This window comes from Cervus canadensis, chromosome 33 (genome assembly GCF_019320065.1).
Source record: "Cervus canadensis isolate Bull #8, Minnesota chromosome 33, ASM1932006v1, whole genome shotgun sequence".
NCBI lineage: Eukaryota > Metazoa > Chordata > Mammalia > Artiodactyla > Cervidae > Cervus > Cervus canadensis.
The window spans coordinates 24,407,856-24,430,401 of NC_057418.1; the positions used below are offsets into that span (position 1 = coordinate 24,407,856).

Consider the following 22,546-nt stretch of genomic DNA (forward strand, 5'->3'; position numbering starts at 1 on the left):
CCACATTTAAAGGAAACAAAACAAAATACAACTCCACAAATTTTAGCTGTCACACAGTCCACTGTTTACACGGCAGTGAGTAACTGGAGTGTTGTTTTGCGATGAGCTCTAATCTTCTGTTTATCTAGTTATGAAGATCATGTGAGCACACACTTCTTCAGTGATTAAACAGTACATATAACCTTTAGAATGTGACTTCTGGAATGTGTGTTAGTATAATACTGATTGAAAGTCATCTGTCCAACCAGCCAGTCAGATTATTTGTAGATCCTCTGAGAAGAGGGAGATGAGTCTTTCAGTCATAAATATAACACAACAACAATAACACCGTGTGTAAAAATTAGCATCTTCTCTATTTTCTCATCAGCATCTAATGCAATGGGGTCATGTGGTCTAGTTGTTGCTCATGTGAAAGTGTTCACACATAGCAGGAGGTTGGTTCCCCTGGCCTTACTCTAAATGTCAGGATAGCCCATCACTGGGGCGATCACATACTCTCCAAACATCTCTGCAACCCCATTGTCAGGGATATTACTTCAGTTGAGAAAAAGATTTGTATGTAAGCTCAAAAGTTGCCAATGACTTAACTTTCCTTAAAAAGCAAAAAGTTGTAAAAGACCACATATTCTTTCTTTCATGAATTTAGAGGAGGCATCTGATTAAGCCCATGTGTGCCAGATTCCACGAGAGATGTTATGGGAGATGTAAATATCACACACACACACACACACAAAGCAAGCAAGCAAACAAAACCAGCCATTGCAGTTACAGAAAATTCAATGAGGCAAAGACAGGCATCCATACAACTATCTAAAATAACATGCTTGGTAACTCTCTTGCAGGATACCTTCAGCACTACTCCATCACTTTACTAAGCCACTGGGTTTGATTCAGGCAAATACACACTAAAAATAGGCTCCGTACCTCTGGGCATGGACGGAGGAGCCCATGATGTTAGCCCACACATCTTTAAGGGTCTGTAGCTGAGTCTGGATCACCTTCTGACCCTCCTTGTTGCTACTTCTCAAGGCCTGTTCCCCTTTGCCAATGGCCATGTTCAACTTAACTTCCCCTTCACCTTTCATCAGGAGAATTTCCTGTGAAGGAAGAATGAATAATCATAAGCAGGATTACTAAAACCTTCTGATGTGTTGTTTCCCATGAGAATCAAGCTAAGGCACACCTTACCTTAAAAAGAAAAGACACCAAAAATATCAAACTCTGGACCCTATGGCCCTATAACACCATCCTTAAATATTAGAAGTCCAGGAGTCTAGAAGTCAGAGATTAACTCTGATTTAAGTTCTTGGAAAACTTTGGACTATAAGCCTAGAAGTGGAACTTTATTGAATTTTGCATCAGAGTAAAGAGAAATCATTTTGAAAATGAAGACACCCTTGTCCAAAACTTGACAGGTCCCTATTTCCATTGCCTGCTTAATTTCTGCCTTTCAAAGGAAACTTGACTGACTGCAGGCTGGTCTGTGGCCTCCTCCGTACTTCATTCACAGCCCCTCCATACAGGCTGCCCTGAAAGTAACAATTCACTTGATCTCTTCCACTAACTGGGAACTTCTAGAAAGCAAGAACTAATTTTTGTCTCTATATTCCAATCAACTTGCATGGTGCTTGGAGTAGAGTAGGTATTCATAATGTTTGCTACAAATGTTTACTAAAAATTTTTTAAAAATTATTTTAAAGCTATTAGAACAAAAATATTTTTTGACAGAAGAGAAAAACAATCCCTCCAAACCATTTTGCCCACATAATCCTGAGAAGGCTCATAGTTGAACGATGAGGATGTAACTCAAACACCTGTGTGTATGTGTGTGTGTGTGTGTGTGTGTGTGTGTGTGTGTGTGTATTAATCGCTCAGTCATGTCTGACTCTGTGACTCCAAGACCGTAGCCCACCAGGCTCCTCTATCCATAGGATTTTTCAGACAAAACTACTGGAGTGGGTAGCCATTCCCTTCTCCAGGGGATCTTCCCCACCCAGGGGTCAAACCCAGGTCTCCTGCATTGCAGGCAGATTCTTTACCGTCTGAGCCACCAGGGACACCCCAAACACCTGAGTCTAATCCAGCCGTCTTCCGCAGGCCTCAGGCTGGGCCCCGCGTACCTGCACTTGGAGCAGCCGTCTCTCCAAGGCGGCTTTGCTCCCCGCGGTGCTCTCCGCGCTGGCCAGTCTGTCTTGCATGCCCTTCACCCAGGACCACATGCTCTGCAGCGCCTCCTCCAGCGCCTCATGCTCCTGCAGGGCCACCTGGCAGCCGCGGAGCTTCTCCTTGGTCATCCGGAGTAAGTTCTGATAGCTCGTGAGGAGCTGGGAACACAGGCGGCTTTCTTTCCCAGCGCCGTGGCCTTCTTCACTGAGCAGCTGCCCTCTCTGGGACAGCTTGTCCAGAGACTCTCTAAAGAAAACAGGGGAAAAAAAAAAAAAAAGAATTCTGACAGTCAGGAGCACAGGGGAGTAACGCGTGGTTGTTGACGTTGGAGCAGCCGCCCGACCAGAGCTCACAGCTGACGCATCCTCAGGGATGGCGCTGGGCGCCCTCAGAGGGCTGGCTACCTGGCTCTCTGAGGTTTATCTGAACGCAGTCACTTCCCATCGAGGGCTCTCATTTCAGTCTGGGCTATGCCTGGATCCCAGCCCTCTGTATTGTTAGGGATTTACTTCAGGAAATGGCCCAGGCCTGTCTCTCCCGGCTGATCTCTGACTTTTATTCATTCCGAGTTAATGCTCTAATCATAAACAGCTCCCTGATATTCCCCAAGCACTCCGCCCTGCTGTATACACACGAAGACTCCTCCTCCATAACCACTCTTTAACTTCTTTTCTAAGAGGCCCTTCAAATCTCAGTGCAGGGCTTACATTCCCAGGAAGCACGATGCTGACTCCCCCTCTGGGTATCCTCTTTCCGTCTTGCTCTGTCACCTCATCCACCCTGTCTGTCTCCATCCACAAGGCTTTCACCTTCTAGAAGCCACAGCGATTACATTCATCTCATATCCCCAGCACCCAGCACAATGCTTGGCAGGGATAAAGTGCCAAAGAAAGCTTCTTTCAAAAGGCCATCTTATGCATACTTATGGGTTTCTTTGTTGTATCTTGGGAACTCTGCTCATCTCAGTTTGAGGTTATGTTAATTAAGTCAAGGGAAAACATAATCTTTTATGGCTGGGTTGGCTTTATACTTTTTTACACATTTCTGAATCAGTATATCTCTCAGGAAATGCCTGGGATATCAGAAGGGAGACTGTAGATGCTGTGACATAAGCTGTTGTGAATGTCAGAAAAAGGACAAGAAGTCTATTTCCTACCTCATCTTTTTCTTTTTCTTGAGCAGCCATTATCTAAACAGAATCTTATGTGCTTCAATGAGATATATAAGACTTAGACAACATTACATATACTTTAAAATACATTCTTATGCTTGTAACACTGGGAAAGATTGAAGGTGGGAGGAGAAGGGGACCACAGAGGATGAGATGGTTGACTCGATGGACTCGAGTTTGAGTAAGCTCCAGGAGCTGGTGATGGACAGGGAAGCCTGGTGTGCTGCAGTCCACGGGTTGCAAAGAGTCAGACACAACTAAGTGACTGAATGAATTGATACTTTTAATCTGCTTGGGACATGAAGGTAAGACATGAAGGTGGTTTAAAAAATAACTTCAGTTAAATAATAATTCAAGAGGACAGATATCACATGTTACCACAAGGAGAACTGCTTAATAGACAATAAAAATCAATGATTCTTAAGTCTGAGGTCCTTTTAAAAATACAGGACATTCCCCCAATATATGCAAAGTACTTGCAGAATATTATGATGAAAAAAAATCCAAAGGACTGGGAAGGGCAAGTGGCAAGCAAGTGAAAGAAGTCAGGTGACTCAGTTGGAGAAGCTGGGATACCAGTAGAGCACATTAAGATTGTCTAGAGAAGCTGCCAGGTGGAAAGAAGATGGGAGCAAATATACCTAAAGTCCTAGCATCTGGTTCTGGAATATTAGAGTAACAGCTCAAGAAGAATAACTAATGTTTAAAAGGAGGAGAGAAATAGGTCTGCTGCTGCTGCTGCTGCTAAGTCACTTCAGTCGTGTCCTACTCTATGTGACTCCATAAATAGCAGCCCACCAGGCTCCCCTGTCCCTGGGACTCTCTAGGTAAGAACACTGGAGTGGGTTGCCATTTCCTTCTCCAATGCATGAAAGTGAAAAGTGAAAGTGAAGTCTCTCAGTCGTGTCCAACCTTTAGTGACCCCATGGACTGCAGCCCACCAGGCTCCTCCATCCATGGGATTTTCCAGGCAAGAGTACTTGGAGTGGGGTGCCATTGCCTTCTCCAGAAATAGGTCTGGCCATGTTATATTGTACCTAGACAAGAGTCAAGATTTAAAAAGTAAATAAAATGCTGTGTAATTTTAAGAAAGTTTTATGGTTAGAATAATGCTACTATTTTATTAATTTAGCAAATACTTTCTACTTTTGGCACTATACTAGGGATCACAAAGACCTGATGGTCCATGACTTTGAGAAATTCACCATTGGGTTGGGGTGAGTTTCAATTTACATTTGAACCACTGTTGGGTTCAATTTATAAAAAATTGAAATTGAGCAAGACTCTGTGGGGCCTTCCCAGATACTAAAGCTCTTCTTTGTCCCTTGTCTCTTGTGTGTGGAAAAGCTGTAGTCTCCCAGGTCTCCCCCGAGTCACAAAAAAGCAGGCTCAAGCGGTTAACAATTAGGACAACACAGTCACAGAATCTTTAGCTCCTCCCTGAAGGATATAAATAACAAAGTCTGATTCAGATTCTTGAGTTGTTTTGCAGACACTAAAATGACCACCAGAGGGAAAAAGCTAACTGCCTGGGTAGCTCAGCTGGTAAAGAATCTGCCTGCAATGCATGAGACCCCAGTTTTATTCCTGAGCTGGGAAGTTCCCCTGGCAAGGGAATAGGCTATCCACTCCAGTATTCCTGGGCTTCCCTGGTGGCTAAGATGGAAAGAGACTGGGGTTTGATCTCTGAATTGGGAAGCTCCCCTGGAGAAGGAAATGGCAACCCACTCCAGTATCCTTGCCGAGAGAATCCCCATGGACAGAGGAGCCTGGTGGGCTACAGTCCATGGGGTCACAAAGAATTGCACACGACTGAGTGACTAAGTCCAGCACTCGATGACCAGACTGTAGTCATGACATAAGATGCTCTGTCTTGAGCAATACTGAATATGTGGCTTGCACAATTCCAGGAACTGACTTCAAGGTACTGATAACAAACTGACCTTAGAACTGAAGATTAACTGCACTTAAAACAATCAAGATGATGCTGACCAGACCACCAAATGACCAGTTTCAAGATGATTCTCAAAGCTAACTGCTTTGTTCTGCTTGTAGTCTCTGCCTGCCCACCCTTGAAGTTTTCCTTTAAAATCTGCTCTCTGATCAGCAGTGGGGAATGGGTTCTTTGGGACATGAGTCTGCCTTCTTGCCAGAATTTCCAGCTTCCTCAATAAAGCCATCTTTCCTTTTACTCAACACTTGTCTCTCATTCTTAGATTCTTGAGTATGAGCAGCTTAACCTGAATTCAGTAACAAAATCAACAATGTGTTTCACCCACGGTAAAGGCTCACAGAGGTAGGAAACAACAGTGAGATAGAGTTTTGGGCCAGGCTTCCCTCCCCTAGTGAAAAGTGTTCTATCTTCCAGTGCAACAATTCCAATGAAGCAACTGAAAATGCCAGTGGTGTAGTGTAAATTGAGGGAGCAAAGCCATGAAAGTAGAGTCCACAGCAAAGGCCAGAGAACTGTCTGAGAAGGAGCCAGAAACATTTGCTCAATTGACAAGCAATGAGGAGACAAATACTGCAGTGGAGAAAATGAATCTCTAGGGCAGTCAGACTTCATGACAATACCTTTTGCTTTACTAACAATATTATGAGGATATGGTGGATAGGAAATAATCCTGGAGGCTGAAGTGTGTGAAAAATATACAGAAATTGGGGTCTATAGTGTTATTTTTGTAAATGAAGAGTATTTTTATAATCACCTTATATCCTTATAATAACCTCTGGGAGGAAAATATATTTATTATTATTCTCAATGTTTAAAAGCTAATATAAAAAAAAAAAGCTAATATCAAGAAATACAGGAAATGAGTGGCCCGTCCAATTTGTGGAACAAAGGGAAAGATAACGGCAATGGAGACCAGCTCTTTACCTCCAACCCAATACTCTCTCCAGATCACTCCACTGCCATGGAAACACTATACAATCATTTGTGTGCTGGATATAGAAACATAAACAGCCCAACTAACCATCTAACCAGCCAACAAACAACCCAAACAGCCAACCAACCAACCAGACAAACAAACATTTGCTAGTAAGAAAAGAATCTATTCCACTTCCGCATCCTACCTTGCAGCCAATAGTTCTCCCAGAAACATTTCAATTTTATGGACTTCATTTTTCTTCTCAGGAATGTGTTGCTTACTCTCTCCTAAGTTTTCTGTACTTAATCTTTCTTCCATTTCATGGATCCATAAGTTCAGTTTTCTGTGCTGATCTTCAAAGCTAAAGAAAAGAAAAAAACACCTTAGAGAAATTCTTATGTGTTCATTATAATAAATAAATTCTAATATCTGAGGTCACAATGTCTGTGGCAATTAAGATCTCATGGATTTTCAAGTAGAGAAAAAAACTTCGACAATAATCCCACTCAAATGATCACTTATTTCAGTAACAAAATGACAAATTCTGGACATTTTTCTTGAGATCCAAGCAGAAAAAGAAGCACTCTATCTTGATAATCATAGCTGGTAATTACGATTACATTTCCATGTCTGTGTGCACTTAACTTTGTATCTTACTACAAAGACCCTGGATTGGGGCCAGTGGAAAAATGGGGCAGTGAAAGCCCTTGGAAGAGAAGGGAAAGTCATCTCTGGGTCTTTGTATCTTATGGGGATTTGAATATGGCACAAGAGCTCTAGGGTTCATAAATTTTAAAAACAATGTAAATTCTCTAAGAAACCTTGACAAAAGTCAAGCTAAGACCTCCAACCAAAAAAGACATTTTGATTATACTGACATCTTTCCTTTCCTAGCAACAGAATATTTTTTCTAATTTTATATCCAGCCCTGTTGATATAGCTTCCTGATTGGAATCTTGATTCAGAGAAATATAATAAGTGTTTTCTGCCATAGTTCCAACCTCACTGAAGTAGACACAGTGAGGAAAGGACTTGGATAATAAAAAATTTGGGTGTCAAAACTCTAATATCTAGAGTTAGCCAAACAGACAAAAAGTACATACATTTATGTCATTCATAATTATTAGTGAATATAATTCCTTTCTTTTTCTGCATAGAAAATAAAGCCAAATGATACCATCAGAGTTTGAGCAATAAGTTATTGCCCTAGTATGAACATGTACTTAAAAGTCAAAACATTATAATTTAAACTCACAATTTAAAATATTTTTTGTTTATTCCCAACGGCTCTTTACTTTAAATCACTGAAGAAATAGTCCGTGTATGATGAAATCTACACCTGTTGAAACAACTTACCTCCCAAGTTCCAAAGCACAGTCTTGTAGCGCCTGTTTGTCTTTAAGGCACTGTTTCAGAAATGCTTGAAACTCTTCATTAGCTTTTGTAACTTGTTCCTGAATGCTACTGACAATTTGTTTAGACAAATGTGCATACAAAGTTTGTCCTTCTCGGGTCACCGCATCAAGCTTGCTCTGTCCATCACCGACTGAGTCCAAAATGTTCTGTTTCGGGAAATAATGGTAATACAAAGCATTTGCTATTATTCAAAGATCCTACTGCCTAGGAGGATTAATTACAACTCTGACCTGAGAAAGTAAAGCAAGAGAAGAAAAACAGCCCAAAGGAAGAAGGCTTTTAATAAGCTGCAGTGAGAATGATGTATACAATTGGATATAGTCAAGACTGAGAATGGAGGATGGTGCCAGCCAGTCACTGGAACCGCTGAGGACCAACTGCAAGCAACATTGAGCTGGGAAGGATGCTCTCATCAAGGTCTGTTCTCTGTCCCTCTCCATTCTCACCATCTCAGCCTGGTCCAGCCTCCACCTCTTTGCATGGTCAGAATGACATCTTTCAATTGGTTAACTGTCTCCACCCTGCCTCCTTGTCTGACCCACACTGCACACAAAATCCTGTGTTCAGATGCCTTCTTTTCTTGGTATGCACCTCTTCCTTGGAAGATCATATGCATGGGCATGGCTTCAACTGAGCAAAAGAAGCCCAGAACTGCTATGCTGGTTCTGCCTCCACCCTGAGCTTCACAGAGGCATTTGTGACTGTCACTCAAACTTTTCTTCATGGAGATCCTCTGCATTACAAGCTTTAAAGAGCCCAGCTCCACATCTGAATTCACCATGCCTCCAGCAAAACCAGCTTCCTGTATTATAATGATCTTCCTCCCTGGCTGCTAATGAGTTGTCTACATAATTGCCATCACATCACCCATTAGGCCACAAAATCCTTATATTCCTCATTAATTTTCTCCCCCATTAATTTTTAAAAAAATATTTTTATAATACTTAACACATTGCTTTGCTACGATTAACCACTTGAAAAACTTAGCCAAAACTTAATTTGAACTTAGGCTCCTGACAATCATTCTTAATGTTGCTGCACATTACCAGAATTTATACATTTTTCATTATCTGTCACACCTTTAAAACCGACAATATCTATTGCTTTTATTTGAATGTACCCTAGCTCCAAATTTAGATGATAGGTTTTTAACAAAACACAAGCCATGTCTTCGTTTAAAACTTCATGACAATGATGTAAAATAGATAAAAATTATGCTTTCACTGCCATAAAAACTAAAATTAGGTTTAGTTCTGAAAGATTGCTGAAGAATGACTAATAGACTAAAAAAGAGAGGAACAGGATCTAGAAATTCTGAAATTTTAACTTTTAAAAAAATTTATATATTTTAAATTAAGGGGTCATAGCTTTATAATATTGGTTTGATTTCTGCCTTACATCAACATGAATGAAATTTTAACATTTTTATCAACTTACTTTTCACACTTCTCTTTCTGACCCAAGAAATCTAATTCTTTTAGGGAAGAAGAAAAGTTAGAAGAAAATAAGGTTTGGGGAAATAGATGATTTAGGTCTGACCTAAAGGCACTTGAATGCAATTTAGGAAAAAGTAGCATCAACATGCATACCTGAAGATCATGGAGTTTTGCCTCCAGAACCTTGCTGTCCCCAGTTCTATCTGATGATTCCTTTGCTGCTGCCTTTATTCCAGAAAACCATTCTTGGAATTCCTGCATAGACTCTATGGAAAGTAACAAAAATAAGGAACACATAGAAAAACATTGAAAGAGCTTCCAGGATGATCACAATGAATTAATTCTGGTGATCAGCTCATTACATCCTGCCTTACAACATGTTCCAGAAAGAAAACAATATTAGTAATAGTATAGAATATAACACAGTATGACCTACAACCATGACTGCCCGTGGTAGAATTGAGAAATTATCTCAGATGTAAGACTGAAAAGAAATTTGTATTCCTGACATATTTGATTTCCCATTGTGTTTCTTTCTTTTGGTGAAGAAAGATAATTGCTTGACTATGTGAGAGAGAGCAATGCTCTTGAGGTGTTAAAGCCATTTCTATGGCAAAGGGAGGAGCCATCTCCCCTGCCCACCATGCTGACGTAGGGCATCACACATTGATACCAAAGCAGAGGCACAGTTGTGCTGGAGGCCAAGTCAGGGACATAAATGACCAATAGTTCCCTGAATTACATTTCTGCTGTTTTATAGGCTCTCCCAATGTCCAAGCTTACTGTGTCATTTCCTCATAGCAGTGGGAGTCATTTTCCACACAAAGGAGCTCTACGTAGAAAATCCACATGAAGTTCAGATTCCTCAAGATGGCGGACTCTTGCTTTGTTAGGGAGAAAGAGGAAGAATCCTGCCAACAGTGAGAGCCCAACCACAATAATCTTATTGCTCAAAGCTCAACGCAAACACAAATTTAAAATGCTACTCTTGTGGAAAGTTTTCTGGCCGTTTCTAGGCAGCATTTGGTTTGGACTATGTCTTGTAAACAAACTACTCATGCTAAGGCCTGTCGGAACTCACCATTGAAGTGTTTTTCCAGAGAATCCTGAAGGCTGGCCTGTGTCTTGGAGCAGGACTGGCTCACGGCCTCGTGTCTCTTTATCAGCCCCGTCATCGCACTGCCCAGGCTCCCCAGCTCTACTGAGTGGTACTTGCGGCACAAGCTATTGAGATTTTCCTGGGTCGTACTGATGTTGCTTTGCTGACTCTGAAGTTCTTTTTGTATGTCCTAAGAATAAAAGTCTGCCATGAAGGATATTCATTACATTCAAGAGAAATATCCCACCTTCCACACTCTAGAATGTTTTTTGGGAAGCGACGTTGTTGAAATCCACTCAATAATGTACACAATTTTGTCTACACCTGTAAACAGCTGTTGAGAGGTAGCTAGGATTTGGGTTATAGTCTAGGACTTAAAGCAAATTGAAAAGATTTTTTGTGGATTCCAGCCCAGAATCTTGGGTTTAGTTAGTTGATTAGAAACTATGAATAGAGTTACCCTCCTGCATTCACATTCTTCCCTGGGTTACTTGGCCTTTGTTCCAGGATCACAGGCCACATCAAAAGCACCAGTAGCGAATTTTAGAAGTATACGTCCTTAGTCTCAAGAATAGTAAGAAATGCTAAAAGAGCACAAACTACATATATTGTTTTCTCAACCGTTTTAAAAACATAGACCCTTCTCAGTATGAAAGCAGTCATGCTGACCAATAAAAATAATTAAGTGATGAAAAACTATTAGGCATTCAAGTCTGAAAATTTGTAGAAATTCAAACAGTTCTTCTATAGGTTCCCACCTTTTTGCTAAAAAATATGTATTATATATTAACAAGTAAAATCTTTGAGCAGGCCCTATAACAATGCATGCTTTCCATTTTTATAATAATCATCTTTGGCTTCTTACCACCTGCATTCAATTCTCCATCTGTTACCTTGCTACCTCCTATATCATGAATTAGTTGGTTTGTTGCTAATATGGGTAACAGAACAGAGGTTACATTTTTATTATAGTCAAGGAAAAGCAGAAGAATTAATATTACTATTGAAAGGTAAAGGCTTAGTAATAGTTTATGACTTACCTTCACTTTTTTCAACCCTTCACAAGTCTCAGTTTGGGCACAGTTCATCAACGATTCTTCTAATTTTGTCAGCCAGCTTGCCGTGTCATTAATAAACTTCTCCACTTGTGCACTCTGAGCAGTGAACTCTTTCAAGGTTCCTTTTGCTTCTTCAGTAATTTCTTTGGCATGCTCCAGTTTCTGCCGTAAGTCAGCTTCTATAAACTAAAACATAAAGTGAGATTTCATTAAAATCTGTAAAGACTAGAGCCCTTGTTCAGTAGGGATTCCATTCATGTGCAGCTTAACGGTAAAAATCACAGAAGCCTCACCAAGGATACTAATTCAACTTTTTAAGAGGAAAATCAGTGGGTTCAAGTTGCCAAATATCTTGAGTAATGGGGAAATGGAAACAGTGAGGATTATAGTTAATACTGGGTTTTTAAAGTGGAAGTTTTGACTGAGATTCCAGGAAATCCACAAGATCTCGTTTCAAAGCAGAATTAGACCTACACAGGGTTACCAAGTTGGTGACCGAAAGCCTGCTCTTCCTTCTCCCAGGGAAACACATATTTTTCACCCTGAGGTAGCCTCTACTTTGAACAAACACCATTTTTGGGGATTCTATCATGAAGCAATGTCATTTTTGTCTCCTGTTTAAAATATTCACTGAAGTTAATTCTTCTCTCCTCCCCGGATGACTGATTTTGGGAAGCCCTGGACTTTCCTACACATAGCAATAAAAGGATTTATAATTCTGATAAACTGCAAAGCAGTTTCAACTCCACACTGAGAACATCCAGGCTGATTTAATAATCAAAACTTGGAAGGTGAACTTAGAGAGGTTTTTTTCTTATCCTATGCTCAGACCTGCTGCAAACATGAAGCCTCTAGCTGAAAACAGGGCCAAGTGCCTTTTTTCATCTTTCTTCCCTACTCCCCCACTTTCAACAGCCTTTGACACCTACGGGCTTGGACAGGTAGGATGGGGGTGACCACCGCTGGGAGCTGGCCTCTCTGCCTTCTGGGCTGGGTGAGAGTTCACAGTCACTCCTGTCATAGGCCTCATGTGTGGGACTTTCTGAGGCTCCCCTCACTGCTGCCCCCTCCTACTGAAGTTCCCCAGAGACAGGCAACACACTCCTCTCAGGTTCTTTACTTCCTTCTCATGCAGCCTGAGGGCATCTCTGACTTCTTGCTGCTGAGGCCTGTGAATCACCCAACAAGCCCCTTAGGGACCCTGAGATGCCCACACCGCAGCTCTCCTCTTACCTTTCCTTTCATCATTCACTTCCGGGCCAGCCAGAGGTCACACACTGGCATTTCACCCCAGGTGACTCTGAGATGCAGGCCGCTCAAAGCAATCATGTATCCTTGGCAAATACATCAGCAGTCAGCCAGCCTGTCTCCCACCCTTAAGGTTTCTCGGTGGGGAATGAGATACTAGTCTCCTGGGTCTGCCAACTGCACAGGACGTGTGTCATGCTCTCCAGACAGTATCACTGAAATCCTTCCCATTTTGAGGTAAGATGCAGGGACCTCCACACCTCCTCCATGGGCATGGGGAGGGGTGTGTGTGTGTGTGTGTATGTGTATGTGTGTGTGTGTGCGTGTGTGCGTGAAAGAGAGAAAACAGCACAACATCAGCTCTCTCTCAAAACCCTGCCTCCATCTTCACTCTGCCAAAATCCAACTATTGTCCATTTATGCCCCTGATAAGCACAAGCTCTCTCCGATTTAATTTTGCCGATTATCAGCACCCCTTTTGCCTATTCTTGCTTCAGGTGAAGCGTCTAACCTTCTGGTACAAGTATATTATCCACCCATGTAACTAACTTATAGATAAACAGCCTTGGGCCAGAGCAAAAGTATAGGTGATCAAACAAGATTGATTGGTTAGTAAGAAACAGTAGACAAAGGAGAAAGGCAATACAGGAAGAAAGAAAATGTAGAGAAGATGAAAGCAGCAACAAATAGCTTAAAGTAATGAGTTAGAACTCCTGGCCCTGAGAACTGGGGCTGGCTGTGCCCAAGCTCCCTCACTGAAGCATCCCCGGTTCCTGATCAAACCCTGTCTGCCTGGCCTGCCTCCAGTACCTGTGGATTTATGCCATCTAAAGAGCCTTGATGAATGAAGAGAGACACTGTGATGGTAATCCCTCCAAACGCAATTATTCAGTAAGAAGGATTAGAAAAATATGAATTAGGATATCAATATTCATAAATATGGTTTCTGTTTCTGAATAGACTTAAAATGCTCCTTGAGGAAAGCTGAATGCTATGACTTCCAAAATTTAGTAAGGAAAGAAGAACTAATCTTATTATAATATTTGGGTTGGAACTGGCACCAGGAATTCTAAAGATGCTATATTTTAACTCTCATGTCTGATAAGGTCCATGTGTCTGCTTGGAATTATGACAATGATAACAATAAGAATATACACACACATATACATATACATGAACTTATAAATAAATATGTAGAATGTATACATATACACACACACACTTTTTTGAGGATTTATATTAATAGTATATAGAGTTATTACAAACTTGATGGAGTGCTTACCTGAAGGTCTGGAGGTGTTTCTGGATTTTTAGTTAATTCTTTAAGATCAATAACTTTGGAATGAAGTTCTTCTAATCTCAATGCTTTCTTTTTAACTTCAGACTGCCAGGTAAAAGGCAAAGGGGACAAACATAACTAATCCAATGACATTTTTTACTTGGCATTTCATAATTTCAAGCATTAACTCTGTCAAAAAGAACCAACATTAACCCAGGGTAAAAACAAAACAAAAAACAAAATTCTGCTCCATTTTCTGAGGATTCTCATTATTTGTGTATGTGGAAAAATATCACCATTAACTTTCACTGGGAATGTGAGGGAGTATGCGGTACTTTCTTCCCACCCTCTTTTATTGGGGAAAATAAAAACTTCTGGAAAAAATTAAACACTAACCGAAAGTCTTGAGTCAGTGGGAATTTTCAGCAGACTAACTGTCGTTTACTTATTAGCATTAATATCATTGGCTACCATGGCAGCATTTAAGTCTTGGGGAAGCATTTCAAAACAAATATACATCAGGAGTGCCTCCTCATTACTGTAGACTATATGTAATACAGTATGTATTACATATATAATGTAATATATATGTAATATAGTATGTATAATATATGCAATACAGTCTACAGTAATTGAAGAAATATTTACTCTAATTGAAGAAATACTTCAATTAGAAATTTCAAGGGTGTTAAAACAGAATTCAGGTTAATTAGGAATTGACATCTAACATTCTGCCTTTTGCCTTCTTTTTTTCCCTCCCGTCAACACTAACATAAGAAGAAGAAAGAATAACCAGAGAATCATTATGGAACAAATTAGATGCTTGGAAACTTCATTATTTATCTGGACCCACGAAAGTGAAAGTGTTAGCCGCTCAGTCATGTCGGACATTTTGTGATCCCATGGACTGTAGCCCGTCAGGCTCCACTGTCCATGGAATTCTCCAGGCAATGGACCCATGAAGGAATATTTAATAAACTGTCCCTTTCAACTGAAATGTGGTGTTGTGGTGCTTTGTAGACACTAACAGACCTCCTGATATCTTCAATCTAGAAAGCAGTTTCCTCACCCAGGAAGAAGTGATGAATTTCTTGTCAGGCCCACGGCCTTCCCCAGGAGCAGCCTGGGCAATTAGGGGGTCACACATACACACCTCCCCTTCATTTCCTGCACTGCGGCAGCAAGGAAACCGTTAGGCGCTGAGCTGAATCCAGTTCACTAATCTTATTAACTGGTGCACCACAGAGAGTAACATATAAACCCAACTCTGTGAGTGACCAGACCTGACGTTGTAAATGTGGCTGACGCCCGCTGGCTCCTTCTATCCCAGAGCTGAGCAGCAGGAGCGTCCTCCAGACGCGTTGCACAACTGGCCCTGACTTATCGCATTTACCGCCATTTTGAGCTACAACATGAAGCCATAGCACAAGGAGCCGGAAGTACCTTGTAGCTGCACATATTCTACAGTATTTTCATCATATAGTGAAGGTCAGTTATAACCTTCAGAGCCTAGATAACAGCAATTGTTGAAAAGTAATGAAGAAGTGATAAGTTTTGACAATTTATTCCTTTCATTTTTAATACAGTGTCTTTACTGATATCAGTTCAGTTCAGTTGCTCAGTTGTATCCGACTCTTTGCGACCCCATTGACTGCAGCATGCCAGGCTTCCCTGTCTATCATCAACTACCGGATCCTACTTAAACTCATGTCCATCGTGTCGGTGATGCCATCCAAGCATCTCATCTTCTGTCATCCCCTTCTCCTCCTGCCCTCAATCTTTCCCAGCATCAGGGTCTTTCCCAATGAGTTAGTTCTTCACATTAGGTGGCCAAAGTATAGGAGTTTCAGCTTCAGCATCAGTCCTTCCAATGAACATTCAGGACTGATTTCCTTTAGATCCCTGCCAGGGAGCAGTACTAAGAGGGAAGCAGCAAGTTCGAAAGCATCAATTCTTTGGTGCTCAGCTTTCTTTATAGTACATACATGACTACTGGAAAAACCATAGCTTTGACGGACCTTTGTTGGCAAAGTAATGTCTCTGCTTTTTAATATGCTGTCTAAGTTGGTCATAACTTTTCTTCCAAGGAGCAAGTGTCTGTTAATTTCATGGCTGCAGTCACCATCTGCAGTGATTTTGGAGCCCAAGAAAAGAAAGTCTCTCACTGTTTCCATTGTTTCCCCATCTATTTGCCATGAAGTGATGGGACTAGTGGTGCTATGATCTTAGTTTTCTGAATGTTGAGTTTTAAGCCAACTTTTTCACTCTCCTCTTTCACTTTCATCAAGAGGTTCTTTAGTTCTTCACTTTCTGCCATAAAGGTGGTGTCATCTAGATATCTGAGGTTGATATAGCTATTTACAATTTAATTTTTTTATATTTATTTATTTGGAAGAGTGGGGGTCTTAGTTGCTGCACATGGGATTTTTGTTGGGTCATGTAGAATCTTTCCTTGTTGTGCATGGACTCTTTAGTTGCGGCCTGAAGGCTCACTAATTGCAGCATATGGACTCCGGAACACTCGGGCTCAGTAGTTGCGGCTCTTGGGCTTAGCTGCTCCGCAGCATTTGGGATCTTATAATAGTTCTCTGATTAGGGATCAAACCCATGTCCCCTGCACTGCAAGGCAGAACCTTAACTAGTGGACCAGCAGGGAAGTCCCTACAACTTAATTTTAAATAATGATTGTGTTTAGCACTGACTTGCAAAATTCCTGAAAATGTAACAATTGACTTTTGTGAGCTGGTGCAAGCTGTACTCTATCACACACCACTGTCTGAGCTGTTACGTTAATTTAACATCAAAGATAACACCTAAACAGACTGTGCGATCCCTCTCCTGATGCTACTTTTAATCTGAATAATTTCCTCTATTTGTTTGGTTTTAGAAAGAGGAATAGTCTATAGAATGTTCTTGGGGTCAAAGACAGCTGCTAACTTAGAACATACAGATAATTCAACTACATTTCATTCAAACAGCGGTCACTTTTTCACGCATCTGTCAAGTTCCAACCATGTGCCAGGGCCTAGGCTGGAGTCCTGAGGACAGAATGTGAAGAGTCTCCTCTCTCACCAAGGGCACGGTCAGCCCCATGCTTTCTGAGACAGGTTACCTCTGATTACCCTATTTCCTCTTACCCGGCTTCATTTTTCATCACAGCCCAGTTACTGCTTGGCAGTTTACATATGATATATGTTGTAATGCAAATACCGTGAATACCATGAGGGTAGTAACTTTGTTTTGCTAGTAAATTCTCAATGTCTAAAACAGTGCCTGTCATATTTTAGGTGCTCATTGGGAATCTGATGAAGGGATGAATACATGAATGCAAGAAATGGGAATAAAATGAGTCATTAAATTGATGACCAGAACTTTAGAAGCCTACTTTCCATGGAAGCCTGTGACATTCCAGTCTCCACTTTTCTTCCATTTCTGAAAAGCCAATGGAAGAATCCAGCACCTAAGATAGGTGGTCAGGGCGAGGTGACTTTTCAGTTAACATTTTGTTTGAATGAAGAAAGAATACATAATAAATATTATTAGGTTCCAAACACTCTCCATTTGATTCTCTGATAGGAAGGTGCCATAATCTCAGAAGAATGGGACAAAATATAGATTCTATGAATCTTTACTAGTCTATTAATACTTTAAGTAGAAGAGCCCCAGTTAAGAAATGGTAAAGACATAAAAAAAAAAAAACCTCTTCTATCAGTAGTCTATTCAACATTGAAGTAAACAACAAAAGATAGTTAAGAGTTTTATTACACTCATATCTGCCTTGAAAGGAAGAATTAACTTTATTTTTCTCCCCAGTGGTCTGTTTTCTTTTTTTAAAAAATTGAAGTACAGTTGATTTACAATGTCACGTTAATTTCAAGTATATAGCAAGGTGATTCAGTTGTACATACATATGTATCTATTTTTTAGATTACTTTCTCATATAGATTATTACAAAATATGGAGTATAGTAGGTGTCTTGAAAGTGATTACAAAAGACACAATTTTTTCATATTCTGGTCAATGATGTACCATGAGCTCACATAGGAAGGTTATAATCATTTTACCTCAAATTCTTTCAGGAATTCTTCTGCTCTAAGGCTGTCATTCAGGTTGCTGATGCTTTCGGTCAGCTGTGGAACAGAATGGTTTGACCACCCATCGATCTCATTTTTACTTGAAAGTACATCATCCCAGATAGACAGGCTTACCCTCAACCTGTCCATGCTCTCCTCAATCTTCTCTGATATCTGGGATAGAAAATAAAGACCATATCGTTGAATCCAAGGCTTTAAGACACTCTCTAGCAACTGAAGTAATAAATATGCCAATGCGTCATTCCTATTCTGACAGAAAAAAAAAGTTTTACGAAAATGTTTTGTTGTTGTTTTTGTTGTTGCTATTACTTGTAATGCTGAGATATAAAAATGTGCATAATTAGACTTGGATATATTTATAGAATAAGTAAATACATAAGAGAGAAACCCACTCTGCTTGGTTAAAGTATTATTGTTTAACAATCTTGTCATACTAAGAATGCCATTTTATTTTATTTTTAATTTTTTGGCCATGCCATGTAACATGCAGGATCTTAGTTCTCTCTAGTGATAGAACCCATGCCCCTTGTATTGGAAGTGCAGAGTCTTAACCCTGGGACCACCAGGGAAGTCCTAAGAATGCCATTTTTTAAAAGTGGAGGCAGATAAAGTTTTCCCAAGTCCCTAAATTATCTCATTATAATATGCAAATATCAATATCTAACTTCAGCAATTTAGCTTAAGTGAGGGAATCCACTATAACTTATGAACCGAGATACTGAAATAACAGGGCAGGGGTAACAGAATCACAGGATTTATGCTCTGGAAAACAATATAAAACATGTATAAATTGAGATGTAGAGCTCCCAAGAAATCAAGTATCTTCTTGTATATAACACAGGCACACAGTTAACAAATGACAGAGCAAGAACTGAAAGCCAAAGATGTAAATTCCAGTGTTTTTCAATGCACAATTACAGTCTTATTACTTTATTTTATATTACGGTTTAATATCCTGAAAGATGTTTATAAATTATTCTTCTATTTTACCCATGATCCCAGAGTGTGTAAAAGAAAAACAAAGTTATTAATATGTTATGATTGAAGCTATCACGTGAAATTCTAGAAAATCTGCCAATAAGTTTTAACAAAACAAATAATTTTTTAACTACGTATAAATTCTATGTAAACTATTTTCCTTTAGAGCATGATTTTGAATTTGGTATTAAAAGGTAACAATGAAAGTCACATTTCTAAATAATCCTTTGCCCAAAAATGTGATTGAAAAATGTAAATATTTAAATTATTCATCTTCCCCCGGTGGCTCATCAGTAAAGAATCTGCCTGCAATGCAGGAGTCCTGGCTTCAGTCCCTGGGTTGGGAAGATCCTCTGGAGGAAGGCACGGCAACCCACTCCAGTATTCTTGCCTGGCGAACCCCATGGCCAGAGGAGCCTGGTGGGCTACAATGCATAGGGTCACAGAATCGGACACAACTGAAATGACCACGCAGGCAAACTATTCATAGAATCGCAGGGGATGAGCTTACATCTAGCCATTTGTCCACTGTGCTTTCCATGTCTGTTTTCACCACGATGAAATCACCACTGTGGATTTTTTTCAGCTCAGACAGCAACTGTTTTCCTTTACTGGTAAAGTTATCCAAATCTTTCTGTTTATTACACATTTCGTTCTTGGCAGCTTCATGCTGTGGACATAAATGTTTCCTTAGTTAATAAAACAGCCAGTAATAAGTCAAGAATTTAGAATCATTTGCCTTTAAGAAATTTAATTCGTGGTTGACCTTATGCAGAAACCATTGATAATAATGAAAAATATATATAATTTTCTCGAATTGCTAGGATCCTAGGACATAAGTATTCATAAAAAATAAAGGTTGAGCTTGGCAGCATGAATTAGCTATCTCTAAATAACACTGTCAAGAGTCGAAAAGGGAATGCATTATGAGTAAAAAACAAATCTACTAAGAAGTCTAAAAATAAAACACATTATCAATTATTACCTTTGATAAAGCCCACTTAAGGTCTTCCTGATCTTTTACAGTAGTTCTGGTTGCAATCACATTGCTGGCATTTTCTAGGACTTTTGTTATGGCTGACTTCAAATTCTGATGCTCTCTTATTAAATCAATAAGTCCACAGCACTGACCCTGGCTGTAATAATTAAGAAAACAGATCATTTATTGCCACACATCAGCATAGGGAAGAGCTCCCTATGATCGACCTGACATATAACTGCATTGCTGTAATCTGATGAGTGCTGGAATGAAGGGAAAACCATATTTTTACTAATCTGAGGCCAAAAGCATTCTGGTCAGTCAGACAATTCTAGTGTCCAAAATGTTCTCCACGAATGAAGAATTCACACAACCATTAACCATAGCCATTAAAACAAAGTCTGTTAAATTTTTAAAAATTTTTCTTCAAATGGACTTACTTACAAAACAGAATGAAACGCACAGAAAACGAACTTAAGGTTGCTGGGGGAAGGGACAGTTAGGGTGTTTGGGAAGGTCATGTACATACTGCTATATTCAAAATTGATAACCAGCAAGGACTTATTGTATAGCACATGGAACTCTACTCGATGTTAGGTGGCAGCCTGGAAGTGGGTTTGGGGAGAATGGATACCTGTCTATGTATGGCTGAGTCCCTTCATTTTTCACTTGAAACTATCGCAACATTGTTAATCTGCTATGCCCCAGTACGAAATAAAAATATTTAGGTTTGAAAAAAAGCTTATAGTCTAGTAAGGAAATCAGACATCAATAAAATAATTCCAAAAAGTGAAGAAAAAAAATCTGCTAGTTAAAAAAAAATTTTTCCATGATTTAACTATTTCATAGTTATATGTTGTAGGGAAGAAAACCCACCTGCCTCCCTGCCACAAAAAAAGACAAAAGACAAAACAAACAAAAAGTACTGCTCAATAATTAAAGTTCACATGAGATTTTCTTTTCCATTTAAATCACGAAAATTTTCATTGACTATGAGTCCCCTGAGAATGGCCAAAATATGAAATAGCTTTTGTTTAAAAGACTAAAATGCCTTTGAGCAAACAACTCTTCATCCAGGTATTTTTCCAAAGAAAAAGGTGTGCACTAAGATTTGGGTACAATTCTATTCTTCACACCATTATTTATAATAGGAGAAAAATTAGAAATAACCCCAAAGTTAAAAATGGGCCAATAACTGAATAAATTGCAATACATTCTTGTAATTGAATACCATGCAACCTCTACCAAAGCACAATTTAGAGAATGTTTAATAACACAGAATAAAGTTTGTGCAGCAGGATTATATTTTTTAAAGTCTACATTAATAGTCTACAGTATAATAAAAAAATTTATGTACACATAAAAAATAAATGTTTACAGATGCTTTTGTAGTAATTCAAACTGGGAAGATCCCAAATATCTATCAACTGGTGAAAAAATCAACTGCAGTACACTTAGTAAATGGAATATCATTCAGCTGTTAAAAAAAAAGAATGCACTTTATGGATACACATCACAATGTACTTGTGCTAAGTAAAAGAAGGTATTTAACCAAGTGTAGTAAAAACTGATGTACATACGAAAAGTGAGCATGAATGTTTAGAGATGCTTTATTTATAATCATTCAAACTGAAAATAATCCATTTATGTGTGATTCTAAGAAAGAAAATACTACAGAGACAGAAATCTGATCAGCAGTTGCCAGGGGTTGGAAGTGAGGAAGGGATTGATTACAATGAGACATGAGGGCATTTTTCAGGTGGTGTAACTCTTACCATTTGATAGTTGTGATATTTATACAACTATATGAGTTTGTTAAACTCCTATAGTTTAAGGGTATACACTTAGGGTGAATTTTACTGTATCTAAATCATACCTCAATTATAAACAAATATAACAAAACAAAAAAAGAAAATCAGTGGTTAAGACTCTCTTACTGGTACCCTGTAAACACTGACAATTCTTAATTCCAAGTATCGAATTTCACATGTAATTGCTGTCTCAAGAAAACTTCCCTCAGTAAAATTCTGTAGGACTAAATTTTTAGTGTTATTAAAGAGACAGCGAATACCTAAGATGGCAAAATATATTAAACTCTTGATCAGACCAACTCAAACTAACAGGCAATGGCCCAATGTCACAAAATAAATAGGAAGTTTAAAAACAAAAACTGAGAAGTTTTTTACTTACTTTTCATGAATTAGTTTTTTGGTATCATCCCAGGTGACCTCTAAGCGGTTTATCTCCTTGTCAACCTCAGGTGCAAAGGCTACATCTTTCTGAGCAATTTGCTTAGCTTTATCTTTCAACCAACATAATTCATGCTCATGAGAATTCAACTCATCTTCTAACTGATTGAAGACTCTCAACCTGCAAATTAAAATGTTATTTTACTATTAGTTTACTACAAGTGTTGAACTACTCTTTCCTTTCTGTAAATAAGGGCTTCCCCGGTGGCTCAGATAGTAAAGAATCCGCCTGCAATGTAGAAGACCTGGGTTTGATCCCTGGGTTAGGAAGATCCCCTGGAGAAGGGATAGACTACCCACTCCAGTATTCTGGCCTGGAGAATTCCAAGGACAGAGGAGCCTTGCGGGCTCCTTGCGGGCAGTCCATGGAGTTACAAAGAGTCGGACACAACTGAGTGACTTTCACTTCCATAAATAAAACATGCATATCAATAGCTAGAGAAGCTTTTAACACAGCAATTTATGTATATCAATGAATAAAGATGCTTTTACAGTTAATTTTG

At 39.4% G+C, this 22,546-nt stretch overlaps 1 protein-coding gene across 3 annotated transcripts in view; it reads right to left on the reverse strand.

Moving 5' to 3' along the window:
• SYNE1 (spectrin repeat containing nuclear envelope protein 1) overlaps positions 1 to 22,546 on the reverse strand; it is a 474,926-nt gene that overhangs the window by 246,706 nt on the left and 205,674 nt on the right. For all 3 annotated transcript variants that reach the window (XM_043457157.1, XM_043457156.1, XM_043457158.1), the window contains 12 exons: positions 21,985 to 22,164; positions 19,801 to 19,951; positions 19,327 to 19,485; positions 17,808 to 17,990; positions 13,747 to 13,848; positions 11,199 to 11,402; positions 10,141 to 10,348; positions 9,213 to 9,325; positions 7,564 to 7,769; positions 6,413 to 6,568; positions 2,121 to 2,412; positions 925 to 1,097 (listed from right to left, as the gene is read on the reverse strand). In XM_043457157.1, the coding sequence (XP_043313092.1) occupies positions 925 to 1,097; positions 2,121 to 2,412; positions 6,413 to 6,568; positions 7,564 to 7,769; positions 9,213 to 9,325; positions 10,141 to 10,348; positions 11,199 to 11,402; positions 13,747 to 13,848; positions 17,808 to 17,990; positions 19,327 to 19,485; positions 19,801 to 19,951; positions 21,985 to 22,164 (2,127 nt within the window). The remainder of the gene's footprint in view (positions 1 to 924; positions 1,098 to 2,120; positions 2,413 to 6,412; positions 6,569 to 7,563; positions 7,770 to 9,212; positions 9,326 to 10,140; positions 10,349 to 11,198; positions 11,403 to 13,746; positions 13,849 to 17,807; positions 17,991 to 19,326; positions 19,486 to 19,800; positions 19,952 to 21,984; positions 22,165 to 22,546) is intronic.